The sequence below is a fragment of the Scleropages formosus genome, chromosome 21, assembly GCF_900964775.1.
Source record: "Scleropages formosus chromosome 21, fSclFor1.1, whole genome shotgun sequence".
NCBI lineage: Eukaryota > Metazoa > Chordata > Actinopteri > Osteoglossiformes > Osteoglossidae > Scleropages > Scleropages formosus.
Window position 1 is genome coordinate 23,230,019 of NC_041826.1, and position 22,353 is coordinate 23,252,371.

Consider the following 22,353-nt stretch of genomic DNA (forward strand, 5'->3'; position numbering starts at 1 on the left):
ACGGCTCCGCGAACCCGCCGACAGGTTTATTTCAGGTCGTCGTGTTCTTTAAACGACCAGAGAGCCGACGGAAAGCCTGGACATCGCCTCATAAAAGCAAAACCCAAAGTGACTGCAGCCTTGGCAGCAAGAAGTGGATTCGCTCAGTTTTAGCAAGGGCTTCCTGGCCTGGATCGCCGTCAGTGTGGACCCAACCAAGAACTGCAGGCTCAGTGAAAGGAACAGTGACGTTTTCCAGCTACTAAAATACTGACAAGAGTGAACTCCTGTTGAGAACAGTGTCCTTCACAGGGACTCTGGGATGCTTTCAAACCCACAGCCTGGTGGTGCGCTACCACTTACACTGACAATTATTGCTTTGTTATTACACTTGGGCTCCTGATATCATCTAAGTTCTTCCACCGCTAAACAATAACATGTTTTAATAACTTCCGACAGGCCGCGTCGCGCTCTCTCTCGCACAACGAAAGAAGTTCCACTGAAAGAAGGCCGAGGCGCTCTGTCCCTTTCCGGAAATGGACTTTTATTTTGGAAAGGGGCGGCTCCGTGATCACGGAAGTTGCCGCTCGCGGGCCGTGAGGAGGGGGGCTCGAGTCGAGCGCCTCAACGCCGAAGGGAACCTAGGTGACGGTCGTCGTTGTTCCAAGTTATTTTGATGTAAACAATCACGAGCGGTACACTTTCGTGCCATTTTATTCCGTAGTGACGTTGGTGGAAAACTAAATATTCGAGCATTTCAGCTCGACCGACTGCTTTCAGTTCGTTCAGTAGTAGATAAACTCTGAAAACTGACGTAAAGGCAAACCTTACGATTATTATTATTAATAATATTTTTTAATATTTACTACTATTTATTTCTATTTATCGCTGCTTGTTTACAATGTGACTACGAGCTGTTCGACTTTTCGCACATTTGCGTGTTTGTGTCCCCAGAAAACGCCTTCCATGGCAGCCCGCCTATTGGCTGTGCGCGCGGGGGCACTGCGCGCGGGGGCGCTCGTCCTGGGCCGCGCGCGCTCGCACTCCGGCGGCGCGCACGAGCGGCCGAGGAGCCGCGAGGAGGAGAAGGCGGCGGCGGAGGAGGAGCTGGCGGAGCGGCCGCTCTTCAGTCGCTCTGCCGTGGGCACTTTTTTCCAGGAGCGGCCCGTGCTGAAGAACCCTTTCCTGGAGGACGCGCTGCTGCACAAGTACCTCAGAAGGACCGTGCCCGCGCAGGTGAGCGCGCCCCCTGCCGGCCACCTCGCGGATGTTTCCCCGGGTCCTCAACTTATGAGGGCAGTTGTTGCGAGACTGTTTGCAGCTTGATTTGTTCTCACAGCTCGCAAGTCGTCTCTACACTCACTGTGTCACACTCGCACGCTCCAGGTGGCTCAGGTTCACCTGAACCCCGTGCACATACCACGACGGACCGAGTCCTAACCCTAACATTCGTACCTGGGAGCCGTGAGGCAGCAGCGCTACCTGCTGAGCCACCGTGCCGCCCACCTCCACTATATGCAAGGAAAAGCGATTGGTGTTTGCGAGAGGCGTCCTCAGAGGTGCAGAGCTGGGGACCGCTGGTGAGAGGAACGTCTCCGTCCCGTGTCCGTTCCAGGTGCGCGAGCCGGTCGCAGCGGACCTGGCCCGTTTCGGAGAGCGCCTGGTCAGCGAGGTTCACCGCCTGGGCCGCCAGTGTGAGGAGGACCCCCCGCGGCTGCAACAGTACGACGCATGGGGTTGCCGCGTGGACCGCATCGTTACCTGCCCCGCATGGGCAAACATGAAGGAGATCTCAGCCCAGGAGGGCCTGGTGGCTGCCGGCTACGAGAGGACCTACGGAGAATGGAGGTACCGCAGGGGGCAGGGATTGCGCCGACTGTAAAGTGACAGGATTGCGGTAAAAACAGTAAAACCACGGTGTTTCTCTGTGTCCAAGTCGAGTGTACCAGATGTCCAAACTGTACCTGTATTCACCTTCGGCGGGATTGTACACCTGTCCTCTGGCGATGACGGATGGGGCAGCAAAAGTGATCGAGGTGAGTGACCGTGGTCCGGCGAGGGGTCTACCTTGTGTGTGTGTTTGTGTGTGTGTGTGTTTGTGTTTGTGCCTCGGTACAGTGATACGCACCTGTTGTGCCTGCCAGTCCCTGGGTGTCACAGAGACCGTGGAGGAAGCCTTCCGTCGCTTGACCTCACGTGACCCTCAGCGGTTTTGGACATCAGGCCAGTGGATGACGGAGCGCAAGGGTGGCTCCGATGTGGGTACGGTCACGAGCGTGCTTTAATGTCAGTCTTGCAGCAACAGACTTAATATGGTAAAACTGTGACTGTTGACCCTTTTGGCAACGCGCTGTTCCCTCCCCAGCCAGTGGAACAGAAACAGTGGCGCAGTTGCAGCCCGACGCCTCCTACAGGCTCTACGGCTTCAAGTGGTTCACCTCGGCCACGGACGCCGACATGACGCTCACTCTGGCCCGAGTGGTGGACACACATGGACGCACGCTGCAGGTTTTTCAGTCATGTGGTGTGTTTATGGGGCAACGTGCAGTGTACAAGTTGCACACCTGCGGTTGCAATTAAAGGGTCGCTGGTTTGGTTCGTAGTCAGCTGCTTGACCCAGACTGAATAAAAATGTCAATACTATTCATGTGCACGTGACTGGACCTCAGGTGACCAGATCCTGGTATGACTGACAGTCCAGTGCGTTAGTCTTATTTTTTATATGTTTTTCAGAATTAAAAAAGGGTTTAAAAAGCCAAAGTGGAAACAAACTGTAAACAAATCACTCTGTTTTAATGTTTACAGTTCTACTAATTAAATTTTTTTTAATAATAACATAAAAATAGTTTTTTGTAAACACAGATTTGCAAAGGAAATGTTGTAAACTCTGCCGTTTTCCAGTGGTTTCCGGTGGTTGCTTTAGTGGCAGAATGAAACTGAAATAGTTAAAAAGCCCATTAATTTAAATACATAGTTATTTCTCAAGCATACAACTCTCAGTACATGAAACATAAAAATATTATTTTGAGAATGCCAGATATGAAGGAATCATTGTTTTTGGAACATTCCCTTCCATCTGATTAATATCATCAGTCATTTTTCTCCTTAGTGGCAAGATACTGGCAAAATGAAACACAAGTTATTAAAAATGTCACTTTATTTCAGTGTTTCAAGCCTTTTCCAAGCATACAACCCTAAATAAACAAAGTTTTTTTTTTTTTACAAAAAAACAGAATTGGTGAGGAACAACTGTACACTGCGCTACTGGTCTCTCTGACACACCATAAGACACATTGAGGGTGAACTGTGTGCCTCACTGGGAAGAGTTGACTGCTGTAAGTGAGAATGCTGATGAATAATCATTGCAGTGATGGCGAGCAGTGTGACACTTGTCCATCTGCGGGGTGTGTTCCCTCCCAAGGGCAGCAGGGGCCTTTCTCTGTTCTTCGCCACCTTGCGGGACCAGCACGGCAACCTGAAGGACATCGAAGTACAGCGGCTGAAGGATAAGCTGGGTACACGGCAGGTGCCCACGGCGGAGCTGCTGCTCGATGGGCTCCCTGCGCAACGGGTGCGTTGCTATGGCGGCGATGTCACGGCTGGGGAAGCTGCTGACTGCACATGCCCTCCTCCAAAAAAGCACATGCTGTTGCCTTAGCCTGGGTGTCCAGATAAACACTATTATACTGCAGTAGAGCATCTCGAGCATTTTGAGTGCGTGACTAAACTGGCTCTCTCCCCCCTTCTCTCATGGCATGACGCAGATCTCGGGGGAGGGTCGAGGAGTGGCCTCCATCGCCAGCATGTTGACCATCACTCGCATCCACAACACAGTCTCAGCTGTTGCTGCTATGAGGAGGTGAGATGGTGTGTTCTGCTGCCACGCTGCACTTCATTGTACCTGTGAGTTACACGAAGCAGCGGTGTCTGTCCTGGTCCTCGGGACCCAGAGCCTTGGCAATTGGAGTGCACTATACATGTAAACCGTCACATTTACCGCTGCAGCACCGTGTGGAGAGACGTACTGTGCTCTCAAAGTAAGTGAACAACAAAGAAAACAAGCTCAAATATGTATCGTTGAGGACCATAGAAATAAAGTTAATTTGTTTAGCGAAATCACCCCATTAGGCAACTTACTGTAGCGAGGGGGTCGCAGCACCGTATTTCTTATGAGGAAAAAATAATTGATTCCTATATAAAAATGTCACAGTTGTTATTCGTAGCTCGTCTTTTCTCTTCGTTCATTATCAATAATCACTAGTTCTATGCAGGGTTGCCGAGGCCTGCAGTCTGTCCAGCAAGCATTGGGAGTGAGATGGAGACACCCTGGATAGAAACAGTTTGGTCGTTTTGCTCACAGATGTTTATGCTATGAAGAAACAAACCTCACTATACCTCTGTCTGTGCCTCTCACTCGGCAGAGCACACAGATACTGCTGTTAGAGGTGTACTTTTACTAGCAAATGTTTGAATCCACCTCTGCTGTACAGTAATTATTTGCCCTACTGTATGAAGGAGTTGATCACTGTTAGAAAAACAGCTATAAAATCAATAGCATTAATGAAACTGCTGTTTCATTTGTTATAGTTACCTTAATCGAGGCGTTGTGGTTGGCTGACATAATCGGTGTGATATAAAGTGTACCTTTGAGTAGTTAAGCGTTTTTATGTGGAAGTGAAAGGCACAAAATACCTTTTGTGGAAGTCAAATGTCTGCATAACAAAGCAAAAAAATGTACAGAGGAATAATCAGTGTGTTGAATGAAAAAAGGATTAATATTTTCTCATGCTGTGGTCGTGGTTTTTCCTTGTACTGCACCACACCATGGGGAGGGTTCCATTAACACTATGGGTGATTAAGGTGCTGTACAGCAGTGCTGTAAATATTCCCCTCGGCTGCTGCTAGGATCATCCAGCTGGGCCGAGAATACGCCACCAAGCGCTTCGTCTTCGGCAAGTTTCTCAAGGACCACGCCCTCCATGTGCAGACCATGGCAAGGATGGAGGTGAGCTGTAAACCTATTTGATTGCCTCAGTTAAATATCAGTATTGTCAGCCGTGAGAGTGTGATGCTTCACTCGTACATCTGTGTAAATAATGCGTCCTGCAATGACATGCTGAACAACGCTAATAAGGTCACCTGCTGTCACTGCTGCTGAGCTCCACTGTAAATACCTGGCCTTGACTCATCTGTGCATAGGTGGAGACCCGCGGGGCATTCCTGCTGCTCATGGAGGTGTGTTGGCTCCTGGGGAGGGAGGAGGTCGGTTCTGCCTCGGCTCTTCAGCTCCACCTGCTGAGGCTTCTCACTCCCGTGGCAAAACTGTACACGGGCAAACAGGTGGGCTGCGCCATCGGTGCAACAAGACAAGACCCATGTCTGCAGGACCTTCCTGGCCGTTGTTTTACCACATTTTACCTCTCTTCTCACTTTTTTTAAATTCTGTTTTTGAACAACACAGTCAAAAATATTTTATGAAAGTTCCTGCTAAAATAGTTTTACATGGCACATGTATCTGTGTTTCCCAGGCTATTGCTGTGGTGTCCGAGGGCTTGGAGTGTTTCGGGGGACAGGGATACATGGAGGACACAGGACTGCCTGCGATGCTGCGGGATGCACAGGTACACTCTCCAACTGGATGCTCTGTTTTGCTTCCATTTACTGTGTTTCTGCAGTTTTTCTTTGAATTGTTCTCTTAGTTTTGGTGGGTTATTGGCACTGGAAGCATAACAGTATGGGTTCTCAGCTTCATCATAAATCCATCCAGTTTGTCATAATCAATAAAGGCTTTATAGTACAGACATCCCTTGATTTATTCTTGGTTTGGGTTCTGTACAAACCTCAGGTAAAGCGATGCATTAAAAACTTGCTTTAATACTTATTTACTAAATTTTCATATACTCCTGTCCTGTGTGTTCCAGAGCTTGTCCTGTAAATTTAGGGTGTGAGGCAGGGGACACTGTGAACAGGATATCAGTGTATCACAGGACTTTTACATTATTATCCTCTACTAACTTCAAAAAATATTAAAATTACCTCTAACAAATAAGTAGAAAAATGTTCTTATCTTTGAAAGTCTGTCATTCAAATATTGCTAGCACAAGGACACAGTGTTACTCTGTGTAAAGTGCAGTACTGTATCACAGTAGTGTGTCACTCTGTAAAGTGCACTGGTGTTACACTACCACCTGAGTTGTACCCGACTCGCTGTCCACCGCAGGTGCTCAGTATCTGGGAGGGCACCACCAACGTCTTGTCCCTGGACGTGCTTCGAGGTGTAGCCAAAAGCCGAGGACAAGTTCTGGAGGCCTTCTTCACTGACACAAAGGTCAGCAGGACTTTGTGTGCAGCAGTATCTGAGCAGGGTGTGTGTATTTCTATGTCCCTGAGATGAAGGCACAACCTGCTGGCTCTCTGCAGGTTTAGTTCAGGGACGCTTCAGCTTGTCTAAAACCTGAAAAACGAGCGCAAATGTTCAAACATTTTCTTCCCGAGGACACAAGTACGTATAAGAATGTGAGACAGTTGGATGTTTGCTCAACACGTGTGCATCGCTGTGAGGTGAACCGTGCTTTACTGCGCTTAATTCAGGCCAAACTGAAGGCTGCTACCGGGAATCCCGCTCTGGCCCCGGCACTGACAGCGGTAGACAGCGCCCTCCACGCACTGGGCGGCTTTGTGCAGCGCTCTGGCCAGAAGCCTTCCGCCTACGCTGAGCTGGCTGCTCGAGACCTGGCGTACACTTTGGCACGCATCTACATGGGTATGTCCTGCCCATCCACGTGTCGAGAAATGAGTCGACTGCAGTGTGTGAGCCCCTTATAGCTGGTGTCTTGTGTTTATGTGTCTGTGTGTGTGCGCTCAGGAGCTCTGCTAGTGGAGCACGCTGCGTGGGAGGGTGCCACACACACTGACGTTTATGCTGCTCGGAGGTAAATCCCACCACACACATTTCTGTGAGCTGCATTTTGGCTGAGGGTTTCCTAATAATAATGTCTTTTTTTTCCATTTATAATGGTCACCAAGGTTCAGTGCTTTAAGTGTGTATTGTACACTTTACACTCTTTACCCTTCCTGCGGTCCATGCTGTGTGTGTCATCCAACCCACTGTGTTCAGGTGGTGTGAGCAGGACCTGTGCCCTGTGGTCACCAAGGCAGAGACCGGCTCTTATGACCCAGAGGATGCGGCCGAGGACACGGCGCTGCTTTACGAAGGGATGCCAGCGCAGTAAATAGGCTCACGCACACCCCCCCACGGTCATACAGATGTGTCCTAGGGCAGATATGGGCCACACATCCTCATCAGCTGGCATTTTAACCAATGTCTGTGATCTGCACACTATATATGAGAAAAAGCTGGAACGGATGTGTCCTTGCAGAGGGACAGTGAGTTCACTCATTAGCCCTGGAAAACAGTGGTCTCCCTGAAGCAAACAAGCTTCATCCATGGGCACGTGTCGCAGTGAAACATTGATTTTGTGCAGTGCATGAGAGCTGATCCAGTGAAACTGCCAAATCGAAGACTTCTGGGAATGATTGAAATGTTCTCAGGAAGTCCACAGTCATTATGAAATACGTATGCAATTGTCAGTCAGCCGCAACAAATAACTGAAATGAATGTTGATGGAAGTATCACGTTATGACCTTAAGATATTATAAATTAATCCAAGATATAATTTTAAAAGTTCAGATTCTGCAGACATGATCATCAAATTTATATGTTGACTCTCAATAAGCTGCTGGAAATAAATATTAAAGTTGTTTGCTGTGTATGTAATAGGTGAAAACCTGAAAATATTTTCTAAAGACAAAATATTTATACTACAAGGCACATAAATCATATTACACTTTGTCTTGTATGCAAAATGTTTGTCACTAGAGATTTGTTTCAATATGGCATTTAACTGATGAATACTACCCATAATTTTTTTTTTTTTTATTTCATCTTCTGAACTTGAATTTAATCAAATGATTCTAGGAATGATGCCTCTTGCATTTTCCACCATTAGTACATTTATTTGACACTTTTCTCCAAAGTGACTTACAGTAATTTACCCATCTTGACAGCTGGGTAGTTTTACTGGAGCAATTCTGGGTAAGTACCTTGTGCAAGGCTACTACAGCTGGAGGTTAGACTTGAACCTGTGACCTTTGGCTCCAAAGGCAACAGCTCAAAGCACTCTGCTACCAGCTGTATTTATGATTGTTTGAAAAAGGCACAATTTTATTGATCCTTAACTGTGAATCTGAGTGAGAAAGTTCAAATGAGTAGTATTTATCAGCCAGCAGCCAAACACTTTTTACATTTTCAGATTACTTCCATAAATTGAAAAAATTAATTTTTCAAGGTGAATTTCTGTAATTTGACCCGTGCTTGTTACCTGCACAGTCTGTCGTAATAACCGAGTGCTGGGTTAGCGGCTAATATGCATTATGCATGCACCGCACTTCATGCGTCACCTGTCTACTGCTCAGAACATAATATTTCAGCCTCAACTACTGAACACACAAATAAGGCCTGAATTCGTGTTTGCCTTAAAGTTAAACTGTAGTGGAGCGAGACCAGAGTGTGCCACTTCAGGCTGTGCCGGGACAGCACAGTGGCTTCAGCCTGCTGAGGGGAGACCCCATGCTGCTGATCCTTCTGCAATCTGCTCCCATGAGTGTAAACATGAAGGTCTCCAGATCAGAACACACGTCCAGGTAAACATTGACACCTTGTGTCCTATTGCAGCACAAGTCAACAAACACTTGGAACAGGACCTCACGCCCTTTGGACACAGTATGACCTCATTGTGTTGCTTATATCTGTTGCAGTCTTTTAATGAGGGAGACCCTGTATTGGCACTGAGTTTGTGTCACTTGACGTACAAATCAGCGTGCAGGGCTCTCCAAGTGCTCACGTTCACAAACCTGTACTTGTCTAGGGAGAGGGTTGTGGCATCTTGTGATACGTACAAGTAGACTTACAGGTAAATTTTCGAGTACAGGGGGATTGCTGTGGCATTCTGCATGGAAGTATAGGAAAAGCTCTAAAGTGTCCTGCAATATTAGATGTCTTTCATAAAATCGAGTGGCACGGTGGCACAGCAGGTAGCGCCAGTGTGACAACTTGGGTTTGATCCCCTATCAGTCTGTGTGGAGTTTTCATGTTCACCTTGTGCTTGCATGGCTTTCCTCCCATGCCTTAAAGATGTGTTTAGGGTAGATTGGTGACTCTAAAATTACCTTCAGTCTGTGTGTGTTCCATTGCTCTGCTGTGTGAATGACTGCCTGTTGGGAGTTCAGTGTAGGGTGTCTAATGCTGCTAGTCACACCCAGGAGAGGATGCCATTCCTTTGCAAGGCATCCCAAGTGGGACTTGAACCCCAGACCAGAGAGCAGGCACAGACCAAACCCGCTGTGTCACCACACACACACACACACACACACACACACACACACACACACACACACACACACACACACACACACACACACACACACACACACACACACACACACACACACACACACACACACACACACACACACACACACACACACACACACACACACACACACACCAGAGCCTAATCCGGCAACACAGGGCGTAAGGCCAGAGGGGGAGGGGACACACCCAGGACGGGACGCCAGTCTGTCGCAAGGCACCCCAAGCGGGACTGCGGCCCAACCCACTGCGCCACCGCACCCCCCCAGATATTTACAGTATATTATAAATATTTTCATTTAATACATCAAAATAATTTAATTTAGACATTCATTTAAATTCAGTAATATGATTTATAACTGTTTTTTTGTCCGTATGATTCATTCAGTGACCAGGTCAAAAGATGTTGATGTGAGAACACCAGTTGCAGGATTTTAAAAGAAACAATTTGGACGCAAACACAGTCACTGTTCAGCTTTCGGTCTGTCTGCAAGCTGCTATACAGACAGCTGAGTAAAAACACAGTAAAAAACATTAAAACTGTTTCCAGGTGACAGGAGGCTTTCAGTGCTTCTGTGTGTTTCCTCTTGTGTGTTTGCACTGCTGCTGGTTTGTTCCCAAACATCACACTCCTTTCAAATGGCTGCTGTAATACCGGCCCATATTGAAAAAGTTAGTTTAAATAGAGTAAAAGTGTTACGGTTAAAAACCTGAAGAGAAATACTGTGCTCCACTGCTCCGGCTGCACGAAAAGGAGGCCTCTCTTGATCTGTTTTTTCTTTGAGAAACAAACTAAAAGAGCACTGAGCAGTAAAGCACTTCCTCAAAACGACAAGTGCACAGTTTGAAGCTCAAGCTGTTCTGGAACAACAGGTTCAAAACTAAGGCTTACAAACACCAAGGAGTAAATAAGAGTTTACAAAGAGGGCACTTTGCTCTTACAGAATACAGGGTTCTTCCCAAGGAGAAAAGCTCCTTTGCTTCTTCAGCCGTTGCTCAAACTATTTTAAAATATTAATTAAAAAAAAAGTGGTAAAGATAATCAGTTAATGAAAATATAAAGAAAACAGCGAGATGATTTTTTTTCTTTTGAATTTTTGTTACAGATGTTACATCAAACCTCGGCGTTACTGCAGTCATGCGTAAAACAGCTTCTGTTCTGCTGTTTGGTGACATATTTTCAGTCCGGGAACCAATGATCGATTTGCATAAGAAACAGACTGATAACTGGACCCCTCCCTCGAAATGGAAATTCGGAGAACCTGGTACCGTTTCGCCGAGCGCGTGTACCCCGTTATGGGAGTAATACGTGCGTTCTCTGTCACCGTTCACGGGTCTGACTCGAGTGTCGCCCGCTCGCGCTCAAAGACCCGGGATCGCGCTCCTCGCGTCGTCGCGGTTCGCTTTAAGGGGGAGGAGCCACGCGGAGCCCGCAGCGAGGCGTCGTGAGGCGTCGTGACTCGTTCTTTCGGAAGTGGAGGAAGAGCTCGGAGTTGAGCCGCGGCCCCCGCGGACGGACGGCTGGATCGGAGGACCCCGGGGACTGAGCGCGAGCCTTCGGGAAGCGGCCGCATCGAGAACGCGCCTGCAGGGACGCGCGCGGGGCGCCGCACATGAACACAAACAAGTCAAGTGTGGGAACACGTGTAGACACATCGGAGCTCTGGGAAGAGGAGGCGCTCGGCGGAGGTTTTTCGCTTCGTGTTTCACCAGCTGTTACACTGTGTGTTTACACTGTTTACGCTGTTGTCGGGCTGCGCGCAAAGAGCGAGATCATCACACGGACGAATCGCAGAGTGAAAGTGACTGATTGGCTGCTGCTCTTTCATTACAGAGACATGATGATTGATTGTTGCGCTGGTAAGAGAGTGTAACCGGTGGCTCTCTATAATAAGTTACCTCTCCTTCCTTCCTTCCTTCCTTCCTTGTCCCTCTTTTCCAGCCCGCGCGATGGACTAAGGCGCTATGCCGGGAGCGCGCGCCCCCGCGTCCTCGCTCTCCTGCCGCGGCGCTCGTCTCGTTCCCTCGGTTGAACCCGCCGCGTCCCCGCGGTCGTCATGTCCTACAGCACGGCGGCCTCCTCCTGGGAGGACATGTCCACGGTCCAAGTGCAGGGGGCGGCCGACGAGGTGCGTCCCTGGCAGCCCCCCCCCCCAACACACACACACACACACACAACACACAAGCGAAGTTGCAAAAAAAAAGTCAGTTTTTCTATTTTCTTCAAAGAAATGTTTTATACACTCGCAATAGGTGTATTTGAGGTAACGTCGCGGTATGTGTGTGACAGCACAGTAAAATACGGTACAGACTGCAGCAGTACTTCTGTGTAAGTCACTAAGCGGTAGATAAATAACCCTAAAAAGTATCCCAGCAGTGTCGCGAGGTCTAACGCTATTAATGCACGATGTTTGGGACACAGTAGCGCTCAGTTCAGAGCAGGAAAAGATTGATTGATTGATTGATTGATTTATTTATTTATTTTTTAGGGGGGTGCGGTGGCACAGTGGGTTGGACCACAGTCCTGCTCTCCAGTGGGTCTGGGGTTCGAATCCCGCTTGGGGTGCCTTGCGGCGGACTGGCGTCCCGTCCTGGGTGTGTCCCCTCCCCCTCCGGCCTTACGCCCTGTGTTGCCGGATAGGCTCCGGTTCCCCGTGACCCCGTATGGGACAAGCGGTTCTGAAAATGTGTGTGTGTTTATTTTTTATTTTAATTTTTATATGTGCTTCTCGAGCTGCGTTAGAGCATAATTTGTGTTCCGCGCACACTCATACAGCGTATCCTCACTGCCTATGGGAGCGCTCACGTAACAGCTTCCCTCTGGTCCCATCAGCCACGTGTCCCTTGTTCCTTACGGGGACAACAGCTGTCCTCTTGCTGCCTCCGCAGTGTCACCTGGTGATGAAGCTGAACGGCAGCCAGCGCTGCCTCTTCATCCTGAACACCCCCGACTGCTCCCAGGAGGACGGCTTCATCAGCTACCTGAGGGTGGCCTTCTGTTCGTTCCCGGCTCACCTCTTCCCCCTCGCCATCTTCCTCTATGTGAGTCGCCCGGTACCTCCGCGCGCGTCTTGGCGTTACCAGAGGAGTCGCCGGTCTCCGCCGGGCTCCCGCAGCTCGCCGGTACGGGGTAAACCCCCGTCTTTTGAGTAGAAGCGTCAGGTGAGCAGGTGAGGTGTAGTCGTGTCAAGTGTCTCGATGGGACGAGTTACGTTTTGACTCGTGTTCCTCCGTCCGTACGTGGCGGGGCCTTCTGATGCGTGCTCGCTGTGTGACGGAGTGTCGCCTGCTCACGTTATGGTTCCGCAGCCATTAAAACGCACATTTGACGCACGTATCGATACGCGATGGAGATCGGCCCGTTGCCGCGGCAACCCTCGTGGTGTGGAACTCGCGCATCTTCCCGTTGTGTCTTGCAGGCTCTTTGGCTTCTCCTCCTGTTTATGGCCCTTGGACTCACGGCGTCGAAGTTGTAAGCAGTTGCGTCCCGCCAACAGCGTGCGTGCGTTGCGGTCACACGCGTGTGTATGTGCAGCTGAAAGTGTTGCAGGCCTTCGGCCGGTGGTCAGCAGCCCGCTCTTATCTCCAGCCGACCTCGCGCCGCTCTGCGGCTTTCGCTGCTGTTGAGCGGCTGAGAGATACGAAGAAAAGGAGAAGCTGACGCTTGGCTTTCCTTCTTGTCGGTGTGTGTGTGTGTGTGTGGTCGGCCTCCACGTCGAAAGCACTCGTGCGCGGTTTCGCAGCGAATGTTGCACTTACACACTTCCCTCCTGCAGTTTCTGCCCCAACCTGTCAGCAATATCTGCCACCCTGCGACTGACGCACAACGTGGCTGTATCCTTACGTTTACTTTCATTCGTTTATCTGGTCCTTTTCTCCAAAGCGACTTTAAGAAGTGTTCAGCTACTTAGTTATTTGCCCGTTTATGCAGCTGGGTAATTTTACTGGAGTGATTCAGGGTAAGTACCTTGCTCAAGAGTACTACAGCTTGAGGTGGGATTTGAACCCGCGACCTTTGGGTCCAAAGGCAGTAGCTCTAAGCACTACGCGACTGGCTGCCCCGTACTTTGCTGGCACACACACTTTTGCCAACAGGGCCCCACCGCACACATCAGCATGGAGTGGGTTTAAAAAAAAAAAAAAAAGATGACAGAATCAAAATGTCAGTGATGAGTGTTGGGGGTTTTTTTTGGTATAAATGATTTAGCTTTTTTGCTTCATTTGTTGTATCTCTCACTTCCTTGACAAACGTGTGACCAGGGAGTGACCTTCCTGGCTCTGGGAAATGGGGCACCGGATGTATTCAGCGCAGTGGCTGCGTTCTCGCACCCGCACACAGCAGGCCTGGCCATCGGGGCGCTTTTTGGTGAGTCTGATGCCGGAGATTTTTTTTTAATTTCCATCACTGATAATCATAATACAGTGGTTTATGGTGCGAGTGCGGCGCTGAGGCGGGAAAGTTCCGGTTCGACATTCGTCAGCGCGGAGCCGCACGTCGGTCGCCGTGTTCGGTGTCTCCCGGCTGCTGAGCACGTTGCGCAGCGCGACTACCGGTCCGAAGGAGGACAGAGTTTGTAAGTGATCGGAACTGGACCGTGTGAAACATTCATAGAAAGAAGCACTTTTACTTTCGGGAGGATGTGAAATGAGGGTGGGGGGGTCTTGATGCTCTTCTGCTGTCCCTCTCTTATGAAACAGTGGAAAGTCAGTCCTTTTCGCTGACTTCCCCCGAGTGCCGCTTGAGCAGGACGCTTCTGAACCGTATAAATCCTTGAAAATAAGTCAACCCGCAGCACATCTTGTTGCCTAGCAACTGCGTGACCCCCCCCCCGTTTCTTTACTGAAATCGCTATGAGAAAGCAAGCCTGTCTGTGTGGTTGGGGATGTCATTTGTCTAACGGCTCTTGTCCTTCTTCCCCCCGGACTCCTCAGGAGCGGGGATCTTTGTTACGACTGTCGTCGCAGGCGGCGTGGCCCTGGTCAAGCCCTTCACGGTGGCCTCCCGGCCCTTCCTGCGGGACGTCATCTTTTACATGTGCGCCGTCTTCTGGACCTTCGTCATCCTCTTCAAGGGACAGATGACCCTGGGAGAGACGCTGGGTAAGTCGCTATTCGAGTCGAAGCCCCTCCCACGTGGGGCGTGGCCTCTCCTTCGCACGTCTCTTGTTGTGCCGACTCATTGGCTGCTTTCCGTCATTTTGAGACTCTTTATCACCGACAATAATAATGAAGCCTGAAGCAAAAAGGTTTTTGAAAACGTGGTAAAAGATGAACAAGCACAGAAAGCCTTACTTGTACAGTCAGTCCCCGGGTTATGAACGTCTGACTTGCATACAACCCGTAGTTGTGAACGACCCACCGTAAAGCCTATTATATTAAAAAGTTTGAGTTACACACAATGATTCCTAATAACAAACGGCTCTACTTTGCGACGAGCATCAAAATATCGTGCGTCTACAGCGGCTCGTTGAGGCGTGAGCCGAGGTAGGACAGACTTCCTGCTTTTCACTCGGACCACGTTGCTGTTAAAAGTAACTTGTGCGTCACGGTATTTGGCTAATTTTTTTGTTTTTACGCTGGTAACCGTGGCACCAGAGTATAATGTGATACAAGTGATGGTGATGCATCAAAGAAAAGGGAAATTATCACAATTAAAACTAAAGTGGAAATGATAAAGCGATCGGAAAAAGGTGAAACGCCAACGAAGATTGGAAAAGTGAACATTAAAGTTTCTTTAATGTCTTTATACCTACACACACACACACACACGCGCGCTTTCTGTCACTCTCTATTATAAATACCGTAGTTGTCACGTTCACTCCCTGCACCTCAACCAGCAGCTTCAAACAGAGCCCTCGGGTATAAAAGACACTTCTCGGCCTCTTCGTAATTGTGGAATCTCACTCGATACGACCGTCCCTTTGTGTTCTCAAACCTCCCTCGCTTTGCTCTTCCAAGTCCTGTCCCTCATCGGTCCCCAGTCCCGTTCCACATCTCTTCGATAGCGACCGACCGCGATTTCGGATCCTCGCCTCCGTTCGGTTCTCCGATCGACCGACCGACCGACCGTTCGCCCGTTCGCCCGTCCCCGACCGCGAGAACACGTCTAGTCCTTTGATTCTGAATAAACGATCGTGCGCTTGGGTCCAGCCTCCTGCGTGTCCCGTTCATCATCACAGTAGTAACATTTATTATCTCTTTCTGTTTCCCTCTCTGTTATAAATAGTCGTTACTTTCATTATTGTTATCGTTACATTCCATGGTCTTTCTAGACTGATGGATGCCAATGATGATGATCATTACATTGTATTATTATTGTTACTCTATTGTTATATGAAAGATGTTTTAGTGTATCCAGAAGTGTTTCTTTAACGTTCTTTATGCATAGAAAGGTACACTAAATACTATATACTAAGAGAAACATTTGACTAGCTGACGTTAGACACGAGCCGTAGCTACAGTAACTGTTCCGACTTACGTACAAATCCGACTTAAAGACGGATTTAGCTACGGAACTCGTTCGTAATCCGGGGACTGTCCGTGTTAAAACTTGAAGTGATAGAATGTATAGAATTCCCTTGAAAGGCAACATCGTTATGAATGAGATGAACGTGGAGAGAACGTGCAAACTGCGCATAGACCGAGCCGGATTCGAACGCACAAACCAGGAGCTGCGAGGCACCTGCTGCACCGCTGTGCACCAGGGCAACGCTGTAAAAGAGCGTGAAAAGCAAAAATAAATTTCCTGTAAATTATGAGCGGGAAAGTGGATTAAAAAGGGACACGTCCGTTACGTATGAGGGTTCTGGATCAGAAGGTGTCCACACTTGGTTCGGAATTAAAATGTCTGTTTAAAAGGTAAAGCAGGAATTTTAGCGAAGAATGAGGTGAAACTCGGAAATGCTTTATTTTTCACATTTAAATGAATGTTAACGAAGGGTTTATCTCGCGAGAATTCGCTTCGCAGTCCGATTTTCAGGAATGAATTTTGCGTGTGAGCTGAGAAGAATGGGAAATGCGCACATCCGTGTGTGTGTGTGTGTGTGTGTGTGTGTGTGTGTGTGTGTGTGATAGGGTGTGTCTGCAGAATCCTTTACACACTTTCCTGTTGAAAATGAAATAAAGCAAGAATGCTTGCAACGTGTTGTTCTCTTCCTTGGCACCTGCTGCTCCAGTGTCCTGTACAGCTGCATATTTGTGGTCGGCTGAGTTTTCTAGTTTACCGCTTCGTCTCAAGATGTTTCCGAGAAGTTCGAGGTCACGATTTCTGAACTGCGGAAGGGAGCAGGAACAGAGTGTCATGTGTCACGCTGATAAATGTGTGATGAACGTTGGTTCGTATGGTAAATGGTGACGTTTGCACTTTTCTCTTGCAGGATACATCAGCCTGTACGTACTCTACGTCCTCACGGTCATCATCAGCGCTTATATCTACAACCGTCAGAAGCGCTTCATCAACGGGCCCTTGCAGAACAGCCCCGCTCACGTACCGGGTACGAGTCGGTGGAAACGTGCGAAATATTGGTGTCTGCAGGATTGTGTCGTTTCGTCGTAGTCGGTTTTAATTCCGTGTAAACCTTTCTAAAGGTTTCCACCCCCAGCTTTATTGACAGAATAAGCAGAGTACAAACACTTGAGATATTGGTTCAAATCCTAGGTTTGGGTACAGCTTGTGTTCCTCGTTCTCTTTATACCGAAACTATATTTCTATGAATCGTATGCTTTTGAAATGCATGTCTTTAGACTGTGGGAGGAAACCAGAGCAGCGGGAGGAAACCGCACGTACACGAGGAGAACACGCAAACTCCACACACGTTGAGTGGGGATCGAACCCACGCAACTCGGTGTGCCGCTGTGCTTCTTTTCCATTCGCAGTTGCCAAGTTTTTAATTTTTTATTAACTGAACATAACTACTCCCGAGATACTACGAGTTCAGGGGTAAAGCTGTTCATCTTCCTCCGCAGCCTTGCATTCGGAATCCGATGACGAAAGCCCAGGTTACACTCCGTCGTCGAGCATCCAGGGCTGCGGTACGTTACCCTCGTCGAACCTTTTCGACTGAACGAGTCCGAGTCCCGTTAACGGAATTTGATTTGACGGCGCTTACCCTGCCTACGTACCCTAGTCAGTTAAGTCTGTGTGCGTGTGCGTGCGCGTGAGTGTGTGCGCGTGCGCATCACGTGCCAGTGCCGATTCGCCGTGCGTTACCGAGCGAGTTCCGAACCGCGTGTGCCGGTGTGTTACCGTACAGAGAGCGAGTACCAGCCCTTGCTGCCCTACACGGAGTCCACCACCCAGATCTTCCTCGGCTCCCTCAACCCAGTGGACGGCAGGAAGTGGAGGAGGAAGCCCTGGTACTGGAGGGCCTTAAAAGTGGTGAAAGTACGTGCACGTACGATATTTCCGGAGTTTGCCGACGTCGAGGGCCCGTCAAATAAGAGTTGCGATGGTTTGACAACAGATGATCTCCTCCCATAAGGGACACGTGTGAGACTCTCCTCTCCCAATGCTAGATTCCCATGGAGGTGCTGCTGGTGCTCACCGTGCCCGTGGTGGACCCCGACAAAGAGGACCGCAACTGGAGAAGACCTCTCAACTGTCTGCATCTTCTCACGGGGCCGCTGGTGTGCGTGCTCACCTTCAACTCGGGAAAGTGTGCGTGTTTCTTTCCTCAGCTGACCCGCGCGCACCAGCGTCACCCTCTTCTGCATGCCGTGCCGCACTTCCTTTCCCAATAATTCTCTCTATTGTTCTACCAGGACCTGGGTCGCATCACCAAGTTCCTGGTTGTTTCTCGGATGTCGCGGCTCGTTAATTATTTAAAGGCGCATTATGCAATTCCTCGTACGCGGACGTCTATTTTGATCTCTAAAGCAAAGCTGTAATTCAGTCTTTCGGACCGACCCGTTGCCCGTGTCCCGAGAACCCGGGTTTTCACCCGGTCACGTATGCCTGTCATGTTTTGCTTTTTTTAAACAAAGTAAGATGAGTAAAGATCGGCAACACGAGCGTGGCTTCTCCCTGCAGACGGCCTCTTCTACATCCAGGGCGAGTTCCCGGTCTGGGCGTTAACTCTCGCCGTCGGCTCCTTCCTCGGCCTCATCGTCTTCTGCAGCACCGTCAACGACCGTCCCCCCAGATACCACTTTGTGAGTGAGACAAACGTGTGAGATGCATCTCCGGATGTTCTCTTCGGGTATTCCGTTGGACGGCTTTGTGCCGATGCCAGACCGGGATCCCTCAGCCCCGTCTTAAACCGTGCTGGTAGATCGAGCGAGGACCGCGTTACGGCGTTGTGCAACGCTCTCGTTTTGTTCTCCTCCTGAAGCTCTTTGCCCTGCTGGGCTTCCTGGTGAGCGCCATGTGGATCAACACGGCCGCGTCGGAGGTGGTCAGCCTGCTGCGCACGCTCGGAGTGGTCTTCAGTCTCAGCAACACGGTGCTGGGCCTCACGCTGCTGGCCTGGGGCAACAGCATCGGAGGTACCCTGCCGGACGCGCGCCGGAGTCCGTGATCGCCGACCCCTCCCCCCACTTTGTCTGTGTACATTTCAATAAATGTAAAAAACATCCAGAAAATATAGTGGGGCATTTCGTTGTACTTATAGAAACTGAGTTAAGTTGAAGTGTTAAGGTGCTCAGTGAAACAGCTGGTAGTGTAGGGGTTAGCGCTGCTGCCTTTGGACCCCAAGGTTGCAGGTTCGAGCCTCCTCTCTGGCTGTAGTACCCTTGAGCAAGGTAGGTACTTGCCCTGAATTGCTCCAGTAAAATTACCCAGCTGTATAAATGAGTAAATGACTGTGTTGCTTTGGAGAAAAGCATCAGCTGAAGGACTAAATGTGAAAGTAATAAGGCAGCACATGGATATTGCATCCAGTGTCTGTAAAGGGAGGTAATGTGGCTCCACCCTCTTCTTTTCAGACTGCTTCTCTGACATCACCATCGCACGCCAGGGGTATCCGCGCATGGCCATCTCCGCCTGCTTTGGGGGCATCATCTTCAGTATCCTTCGCCGGAGGGTGCCGTGCTGGAGCTTCTCGAAAGGGCGGAGCGCAGGCAGCTCGTTGCTTCGATATTACTGCGTGTGTCAGAGTGCCGCTCGATTCTTCCCGGTACTCCCTCAGGATATTTTGAGAAACTTTCCGGAAACTAAAGGCAGCGGAATAGACCCCTGAGCAAAGGTGGGTCGAAAGAGGTCGCACGGAGGATGCTCCACCGCTCCTCCGGTGCTACCTAGCTGTGAAAGTTGGGCTAATTCAAGACGAGCCGTTGGAAACGGGTTTGCGGGTTACGGTTTGAAGACGAGATTTATGATTGCAGCCGCACCCTTTGGATCCAAAGGTCGCAGGTTCAAATCCCACCTACTGCCGCAGCACTTTTCATCAAGGTACTTGCCCTGAATTGCACCAGTAAAAACCACCCGGCTCTATAAATGGGTAAATAATTTTTAATGTAAATCTTTAAAGTTTTGTCGGCTAAATGAATAAATGTAAATGTAAGATGATTCCCCGGCGAACTGCAGGCGTGTGTCCGTACAGGCCGGTAGGCATGTCCTCGTGTGGTGAAGAAAAGATGTGGTTCCTTAACCACACTGCTTGTCAGATATGGTTTTTGGCGTGGGGCTCGGCTGCTTGCTGCAAATGTTCACGCACGACAACGTGGTGAAGGTAAGTGCGAGAGCTCGCCGCACGCGAAGCACCCGTCGGAGCGTCCGGGGCCACGTCGGCACGGCGCTCACTTCTCGTTCCGCCGCTTCGCTTTGGCAGCTGGAGCCCGAGGGGCTCCTCGGATGGGTGCTGGCGGGGGCCCTGGGCTGCAGCCTGGCCATCTCCTTCGTGCTCGTCCCGCTGCAGCGCTTCCACCTGAGCCGCGCCTACGGGTTCTTCCTGCTCGTCTTCTACGCCGTCTTCCTCCTGGTGGCGCTGCTCACGGAATTCGGCAAGATCCGAATGGACTGGTGAGCCCCGAAACGGGGCCCCCCCTCCGGAGGAAGGGCCCTCGGTCCGGTCCCCCGTCTGCGTGTCCGAATTGTTTTCTCGGGGCTCTTTGTGTCTCAGTCATGCTTTTAAGGTGAGGGTTTTGGGGTTTTAACACTGTTTACCGCTGTAAATGTTTTCGGTGTTATTTCAGTCGACCGTGAAAATAGGGTATATTTTTTTTTATGCAATCATTTATTAAAATTTTATGATTTTACTGTTTCGGAGGTCCTGTTTTAAAGACCCCCTTCCTGCATTCGGAGTAGTCAGGCAGTAGGAGTGAATACCGTAAGTTACGTGTTGACGCTTCAGTGCTCACCGTTTACTTCTCTTATTTTTCCCACCTAAAATTGTGCTCCTTATACCTTTTGAGTTGCTGTTTTGATCCAGGTCTCACATTACTGCTATTTCATCTTTGGTAGGTAATTTTAATTTTTACTCTATCGAGTTGTCAGTCGTGTTTAAGGTTCCCAAAGCCCCCCCCCACACCCGGTGTGCACACCACTCCGTGCCCTGTTGCGGCAGCTGTAGCCCAAACTGGGGAATTTGGGTAGAGAAGCACCTCTGTGCTGCTGCCTTCGCTGCTACTTCTTGCCCTTGTGTGAAGGACCCCCCGTGAGGCCCTATCTGCGGCTTTTCTCCGAACGCACGAACCCACCCCGTGCTCCCGGCACCTTCGCTTTCCACTTATTCAGCCTTAGCCGTGACCTCAGGGACAGCGCTTCCCGCTCCGCACCGTTGCAGGATCCCGGTGACCCCGGCGCGTTTCCTCGGACGTTCTGGGCCCCTCGCAACAGGACAGATTCCAGGGGTCACTGAAATGAACTCATTTTTAAGAGTGATGTGCTTAAATTCCGCTCGCTCTCCACGCAGGAGTTCCCTTCCAGTCCATCTGAATTCTTTACAGGAATCAGCTGAGGCACCGAAGAGGACATTAGTGGTCACTTTTGCGGCCCCGTAAAGTAACCGTACCCAGGAATGGCTTTGACTTGCTGTACATCTCACTCAGTACTTGTCGTGACTGCAGCGAACGAAAGGAATCGAGTTCAACCTTTGCGTCTGTGACCTTGTGATTTTCCTTCGCCGTTCCGACATTTAATTACTTGACCACGGCTGGATTGCTGGTCTCCGAAATCTCTGTCCAGCTGTGTGGCAACTGTTCTCGATACTGAGCGTTACTTTGTGGCCGTTTTTATCGAAAGGCGAATAAACGCCACCGTTGATTTGCACCAGGGCTGGATGTTTCTCATCACAAGGTGGAACTTGTCAAAGTGTAGTATTATCATTTTGGTTGTTTCCTGATTCATGTGAACATGTGCATGTAACTCATCTTACACAAACTCGTTTATTCCGAGACTTTAAAGGAGGGAAAATCAGATTAATGGGGTGCAATAGTTTTATCACCTTTGGGAAATACTAATTTTAAGCAAGTGTACTTTACTAGTGTCAGTATGCAAATATTACCAGTCATTTGGGGTGAATGTGTCTCCCCCTTGTATTCTTTGTGTGCGTTAACCCTACTTGTTTTATAGCAAATCTTGTGTGTGTACAATTGTGATGCAATTTAAACTACCATCACTAAATTACATAAATTTATATTCAATAAAGATGTCTTATTTTGCGCATGTGATTTTTAGCCTATTTGATATGTAAGTAATATTTTCCTGTGTATTTGTTGTTGTATATCTTCACTTGTCTATTTTCCAAGGAGCAAAAACAACCTGCGTTTCCATGTCCTGCCTTTAGTGGGCAGTAAAACACCCGTCCAAACCACCTTTACATCTTTGCTTACAGTCCTCTGGGGACTTGTACCTGCTGTAGGCAATGTTGTTTTGCCCTCCCCCGTTGAGGGTATCTTTGGGTAGAAGACAGGTGGAGATGGCATGGTGGTGATCAGGGTTTATATGTTCATGATTGACAGGTGAGCATAAATGTGGCTGATCTAACATGTGCCCCCCCCCCCCCCCC

At 49.3% G+C, this 22,353-nt stretch overlaps 2 protein-coding genes across 7 annotated transcripts; both read left to right on the top strand.

Moving 5' to 3' along the window:
• Positions 1-542: 542 nt before the first annotated feature.
• Positions 543-7,898, top strand: LOC108927520 (acyl-CoA dehydrogenase family member 11). Of its 2 annotated transcripts, none has more exons than XM_029247228.1 (15): positions 543-624; positions 934-1,215; positions 1,595-1,827; positions 1,916-2,015; positions 2,124-2,241; positions 2,345-2,487; positions 3,401-3,550; positions 3,744-3,838; positions 4,885-4,984; positions 5,179-5,319; positions 5,508-5,600; positions 6,200-6,307; positions 6,571-6,742; positions 6,845-6,911; positions 7,097-7,898. In XM_029247228.1, the coding sequence occupies exons 2-15, from the start codon at positions 946-948 to the stop codon at positions 7,209-7,211; spliced, it is 1,905 nt and encodes a 634-aa protein (XP_029103061.1). In that variant the 5' UTR covers positions 543-624; positions 934-945; the 3' UTR covers positions 7,212-7,898. The 2 variants fall into 2 exon arrangements, with proteins under 2 accessions (XP_029103061.1, XP_029103060.1); XM_029247227.1 differs by having other exon boundaries at positions 572-657.
• A 1,815-nt stretch (positions 7,899-9,713) lies between these two features.
• slc8b1 (solute carrier family 8 member B1) lies at positions 9,714-22,344 on the top strand. Of its 5 annotated transcripts, none has more exons than XM_029247231.1 (16): positions 9,714-11,132; positions 11,352-11,538; positions 12,299-12,451; positions 12,829-12,881; positions 13,186-13,243; positions 13,670-13,775; positions 14,342-14,509; positions 16,786-16,902; positions 17,375-17,440; positions 17,662-17,792; positions 17,924-18,065; positions 18,438-18,559; positions 18,739-18,892; positions 19,331-19,411; positions 20,012-20,076; positions 20,176-22,343. In XM_029247231.1, exons 2-16 carry the CDS (start codon positions 11,467-11,469, stop codon positions 20,368-20,370), a joined length of 1,683 nt encoding a protein of 560 aa, XP_029103064.1. In that variant the 5' UTR covers positions 9,714-11,132; positions 11,352-11,466; the 3' UTR covers positions 20,371-22,343. The 5 variants fall into 5 exon arrangements, with proteins under 5 accessions (XP_029103064.1, XP_029103062.1, XP_029103063.1 ...); XM_029247229.1 differs by having other exon boundaries at positions 9,714-11,098; XM_029247230.1 differs by having other exon boundaries at positions 9,714-11,538.
• The last annotated feature ends 9 nt before the right edge of the window (positions 22,345-22,353 follow it).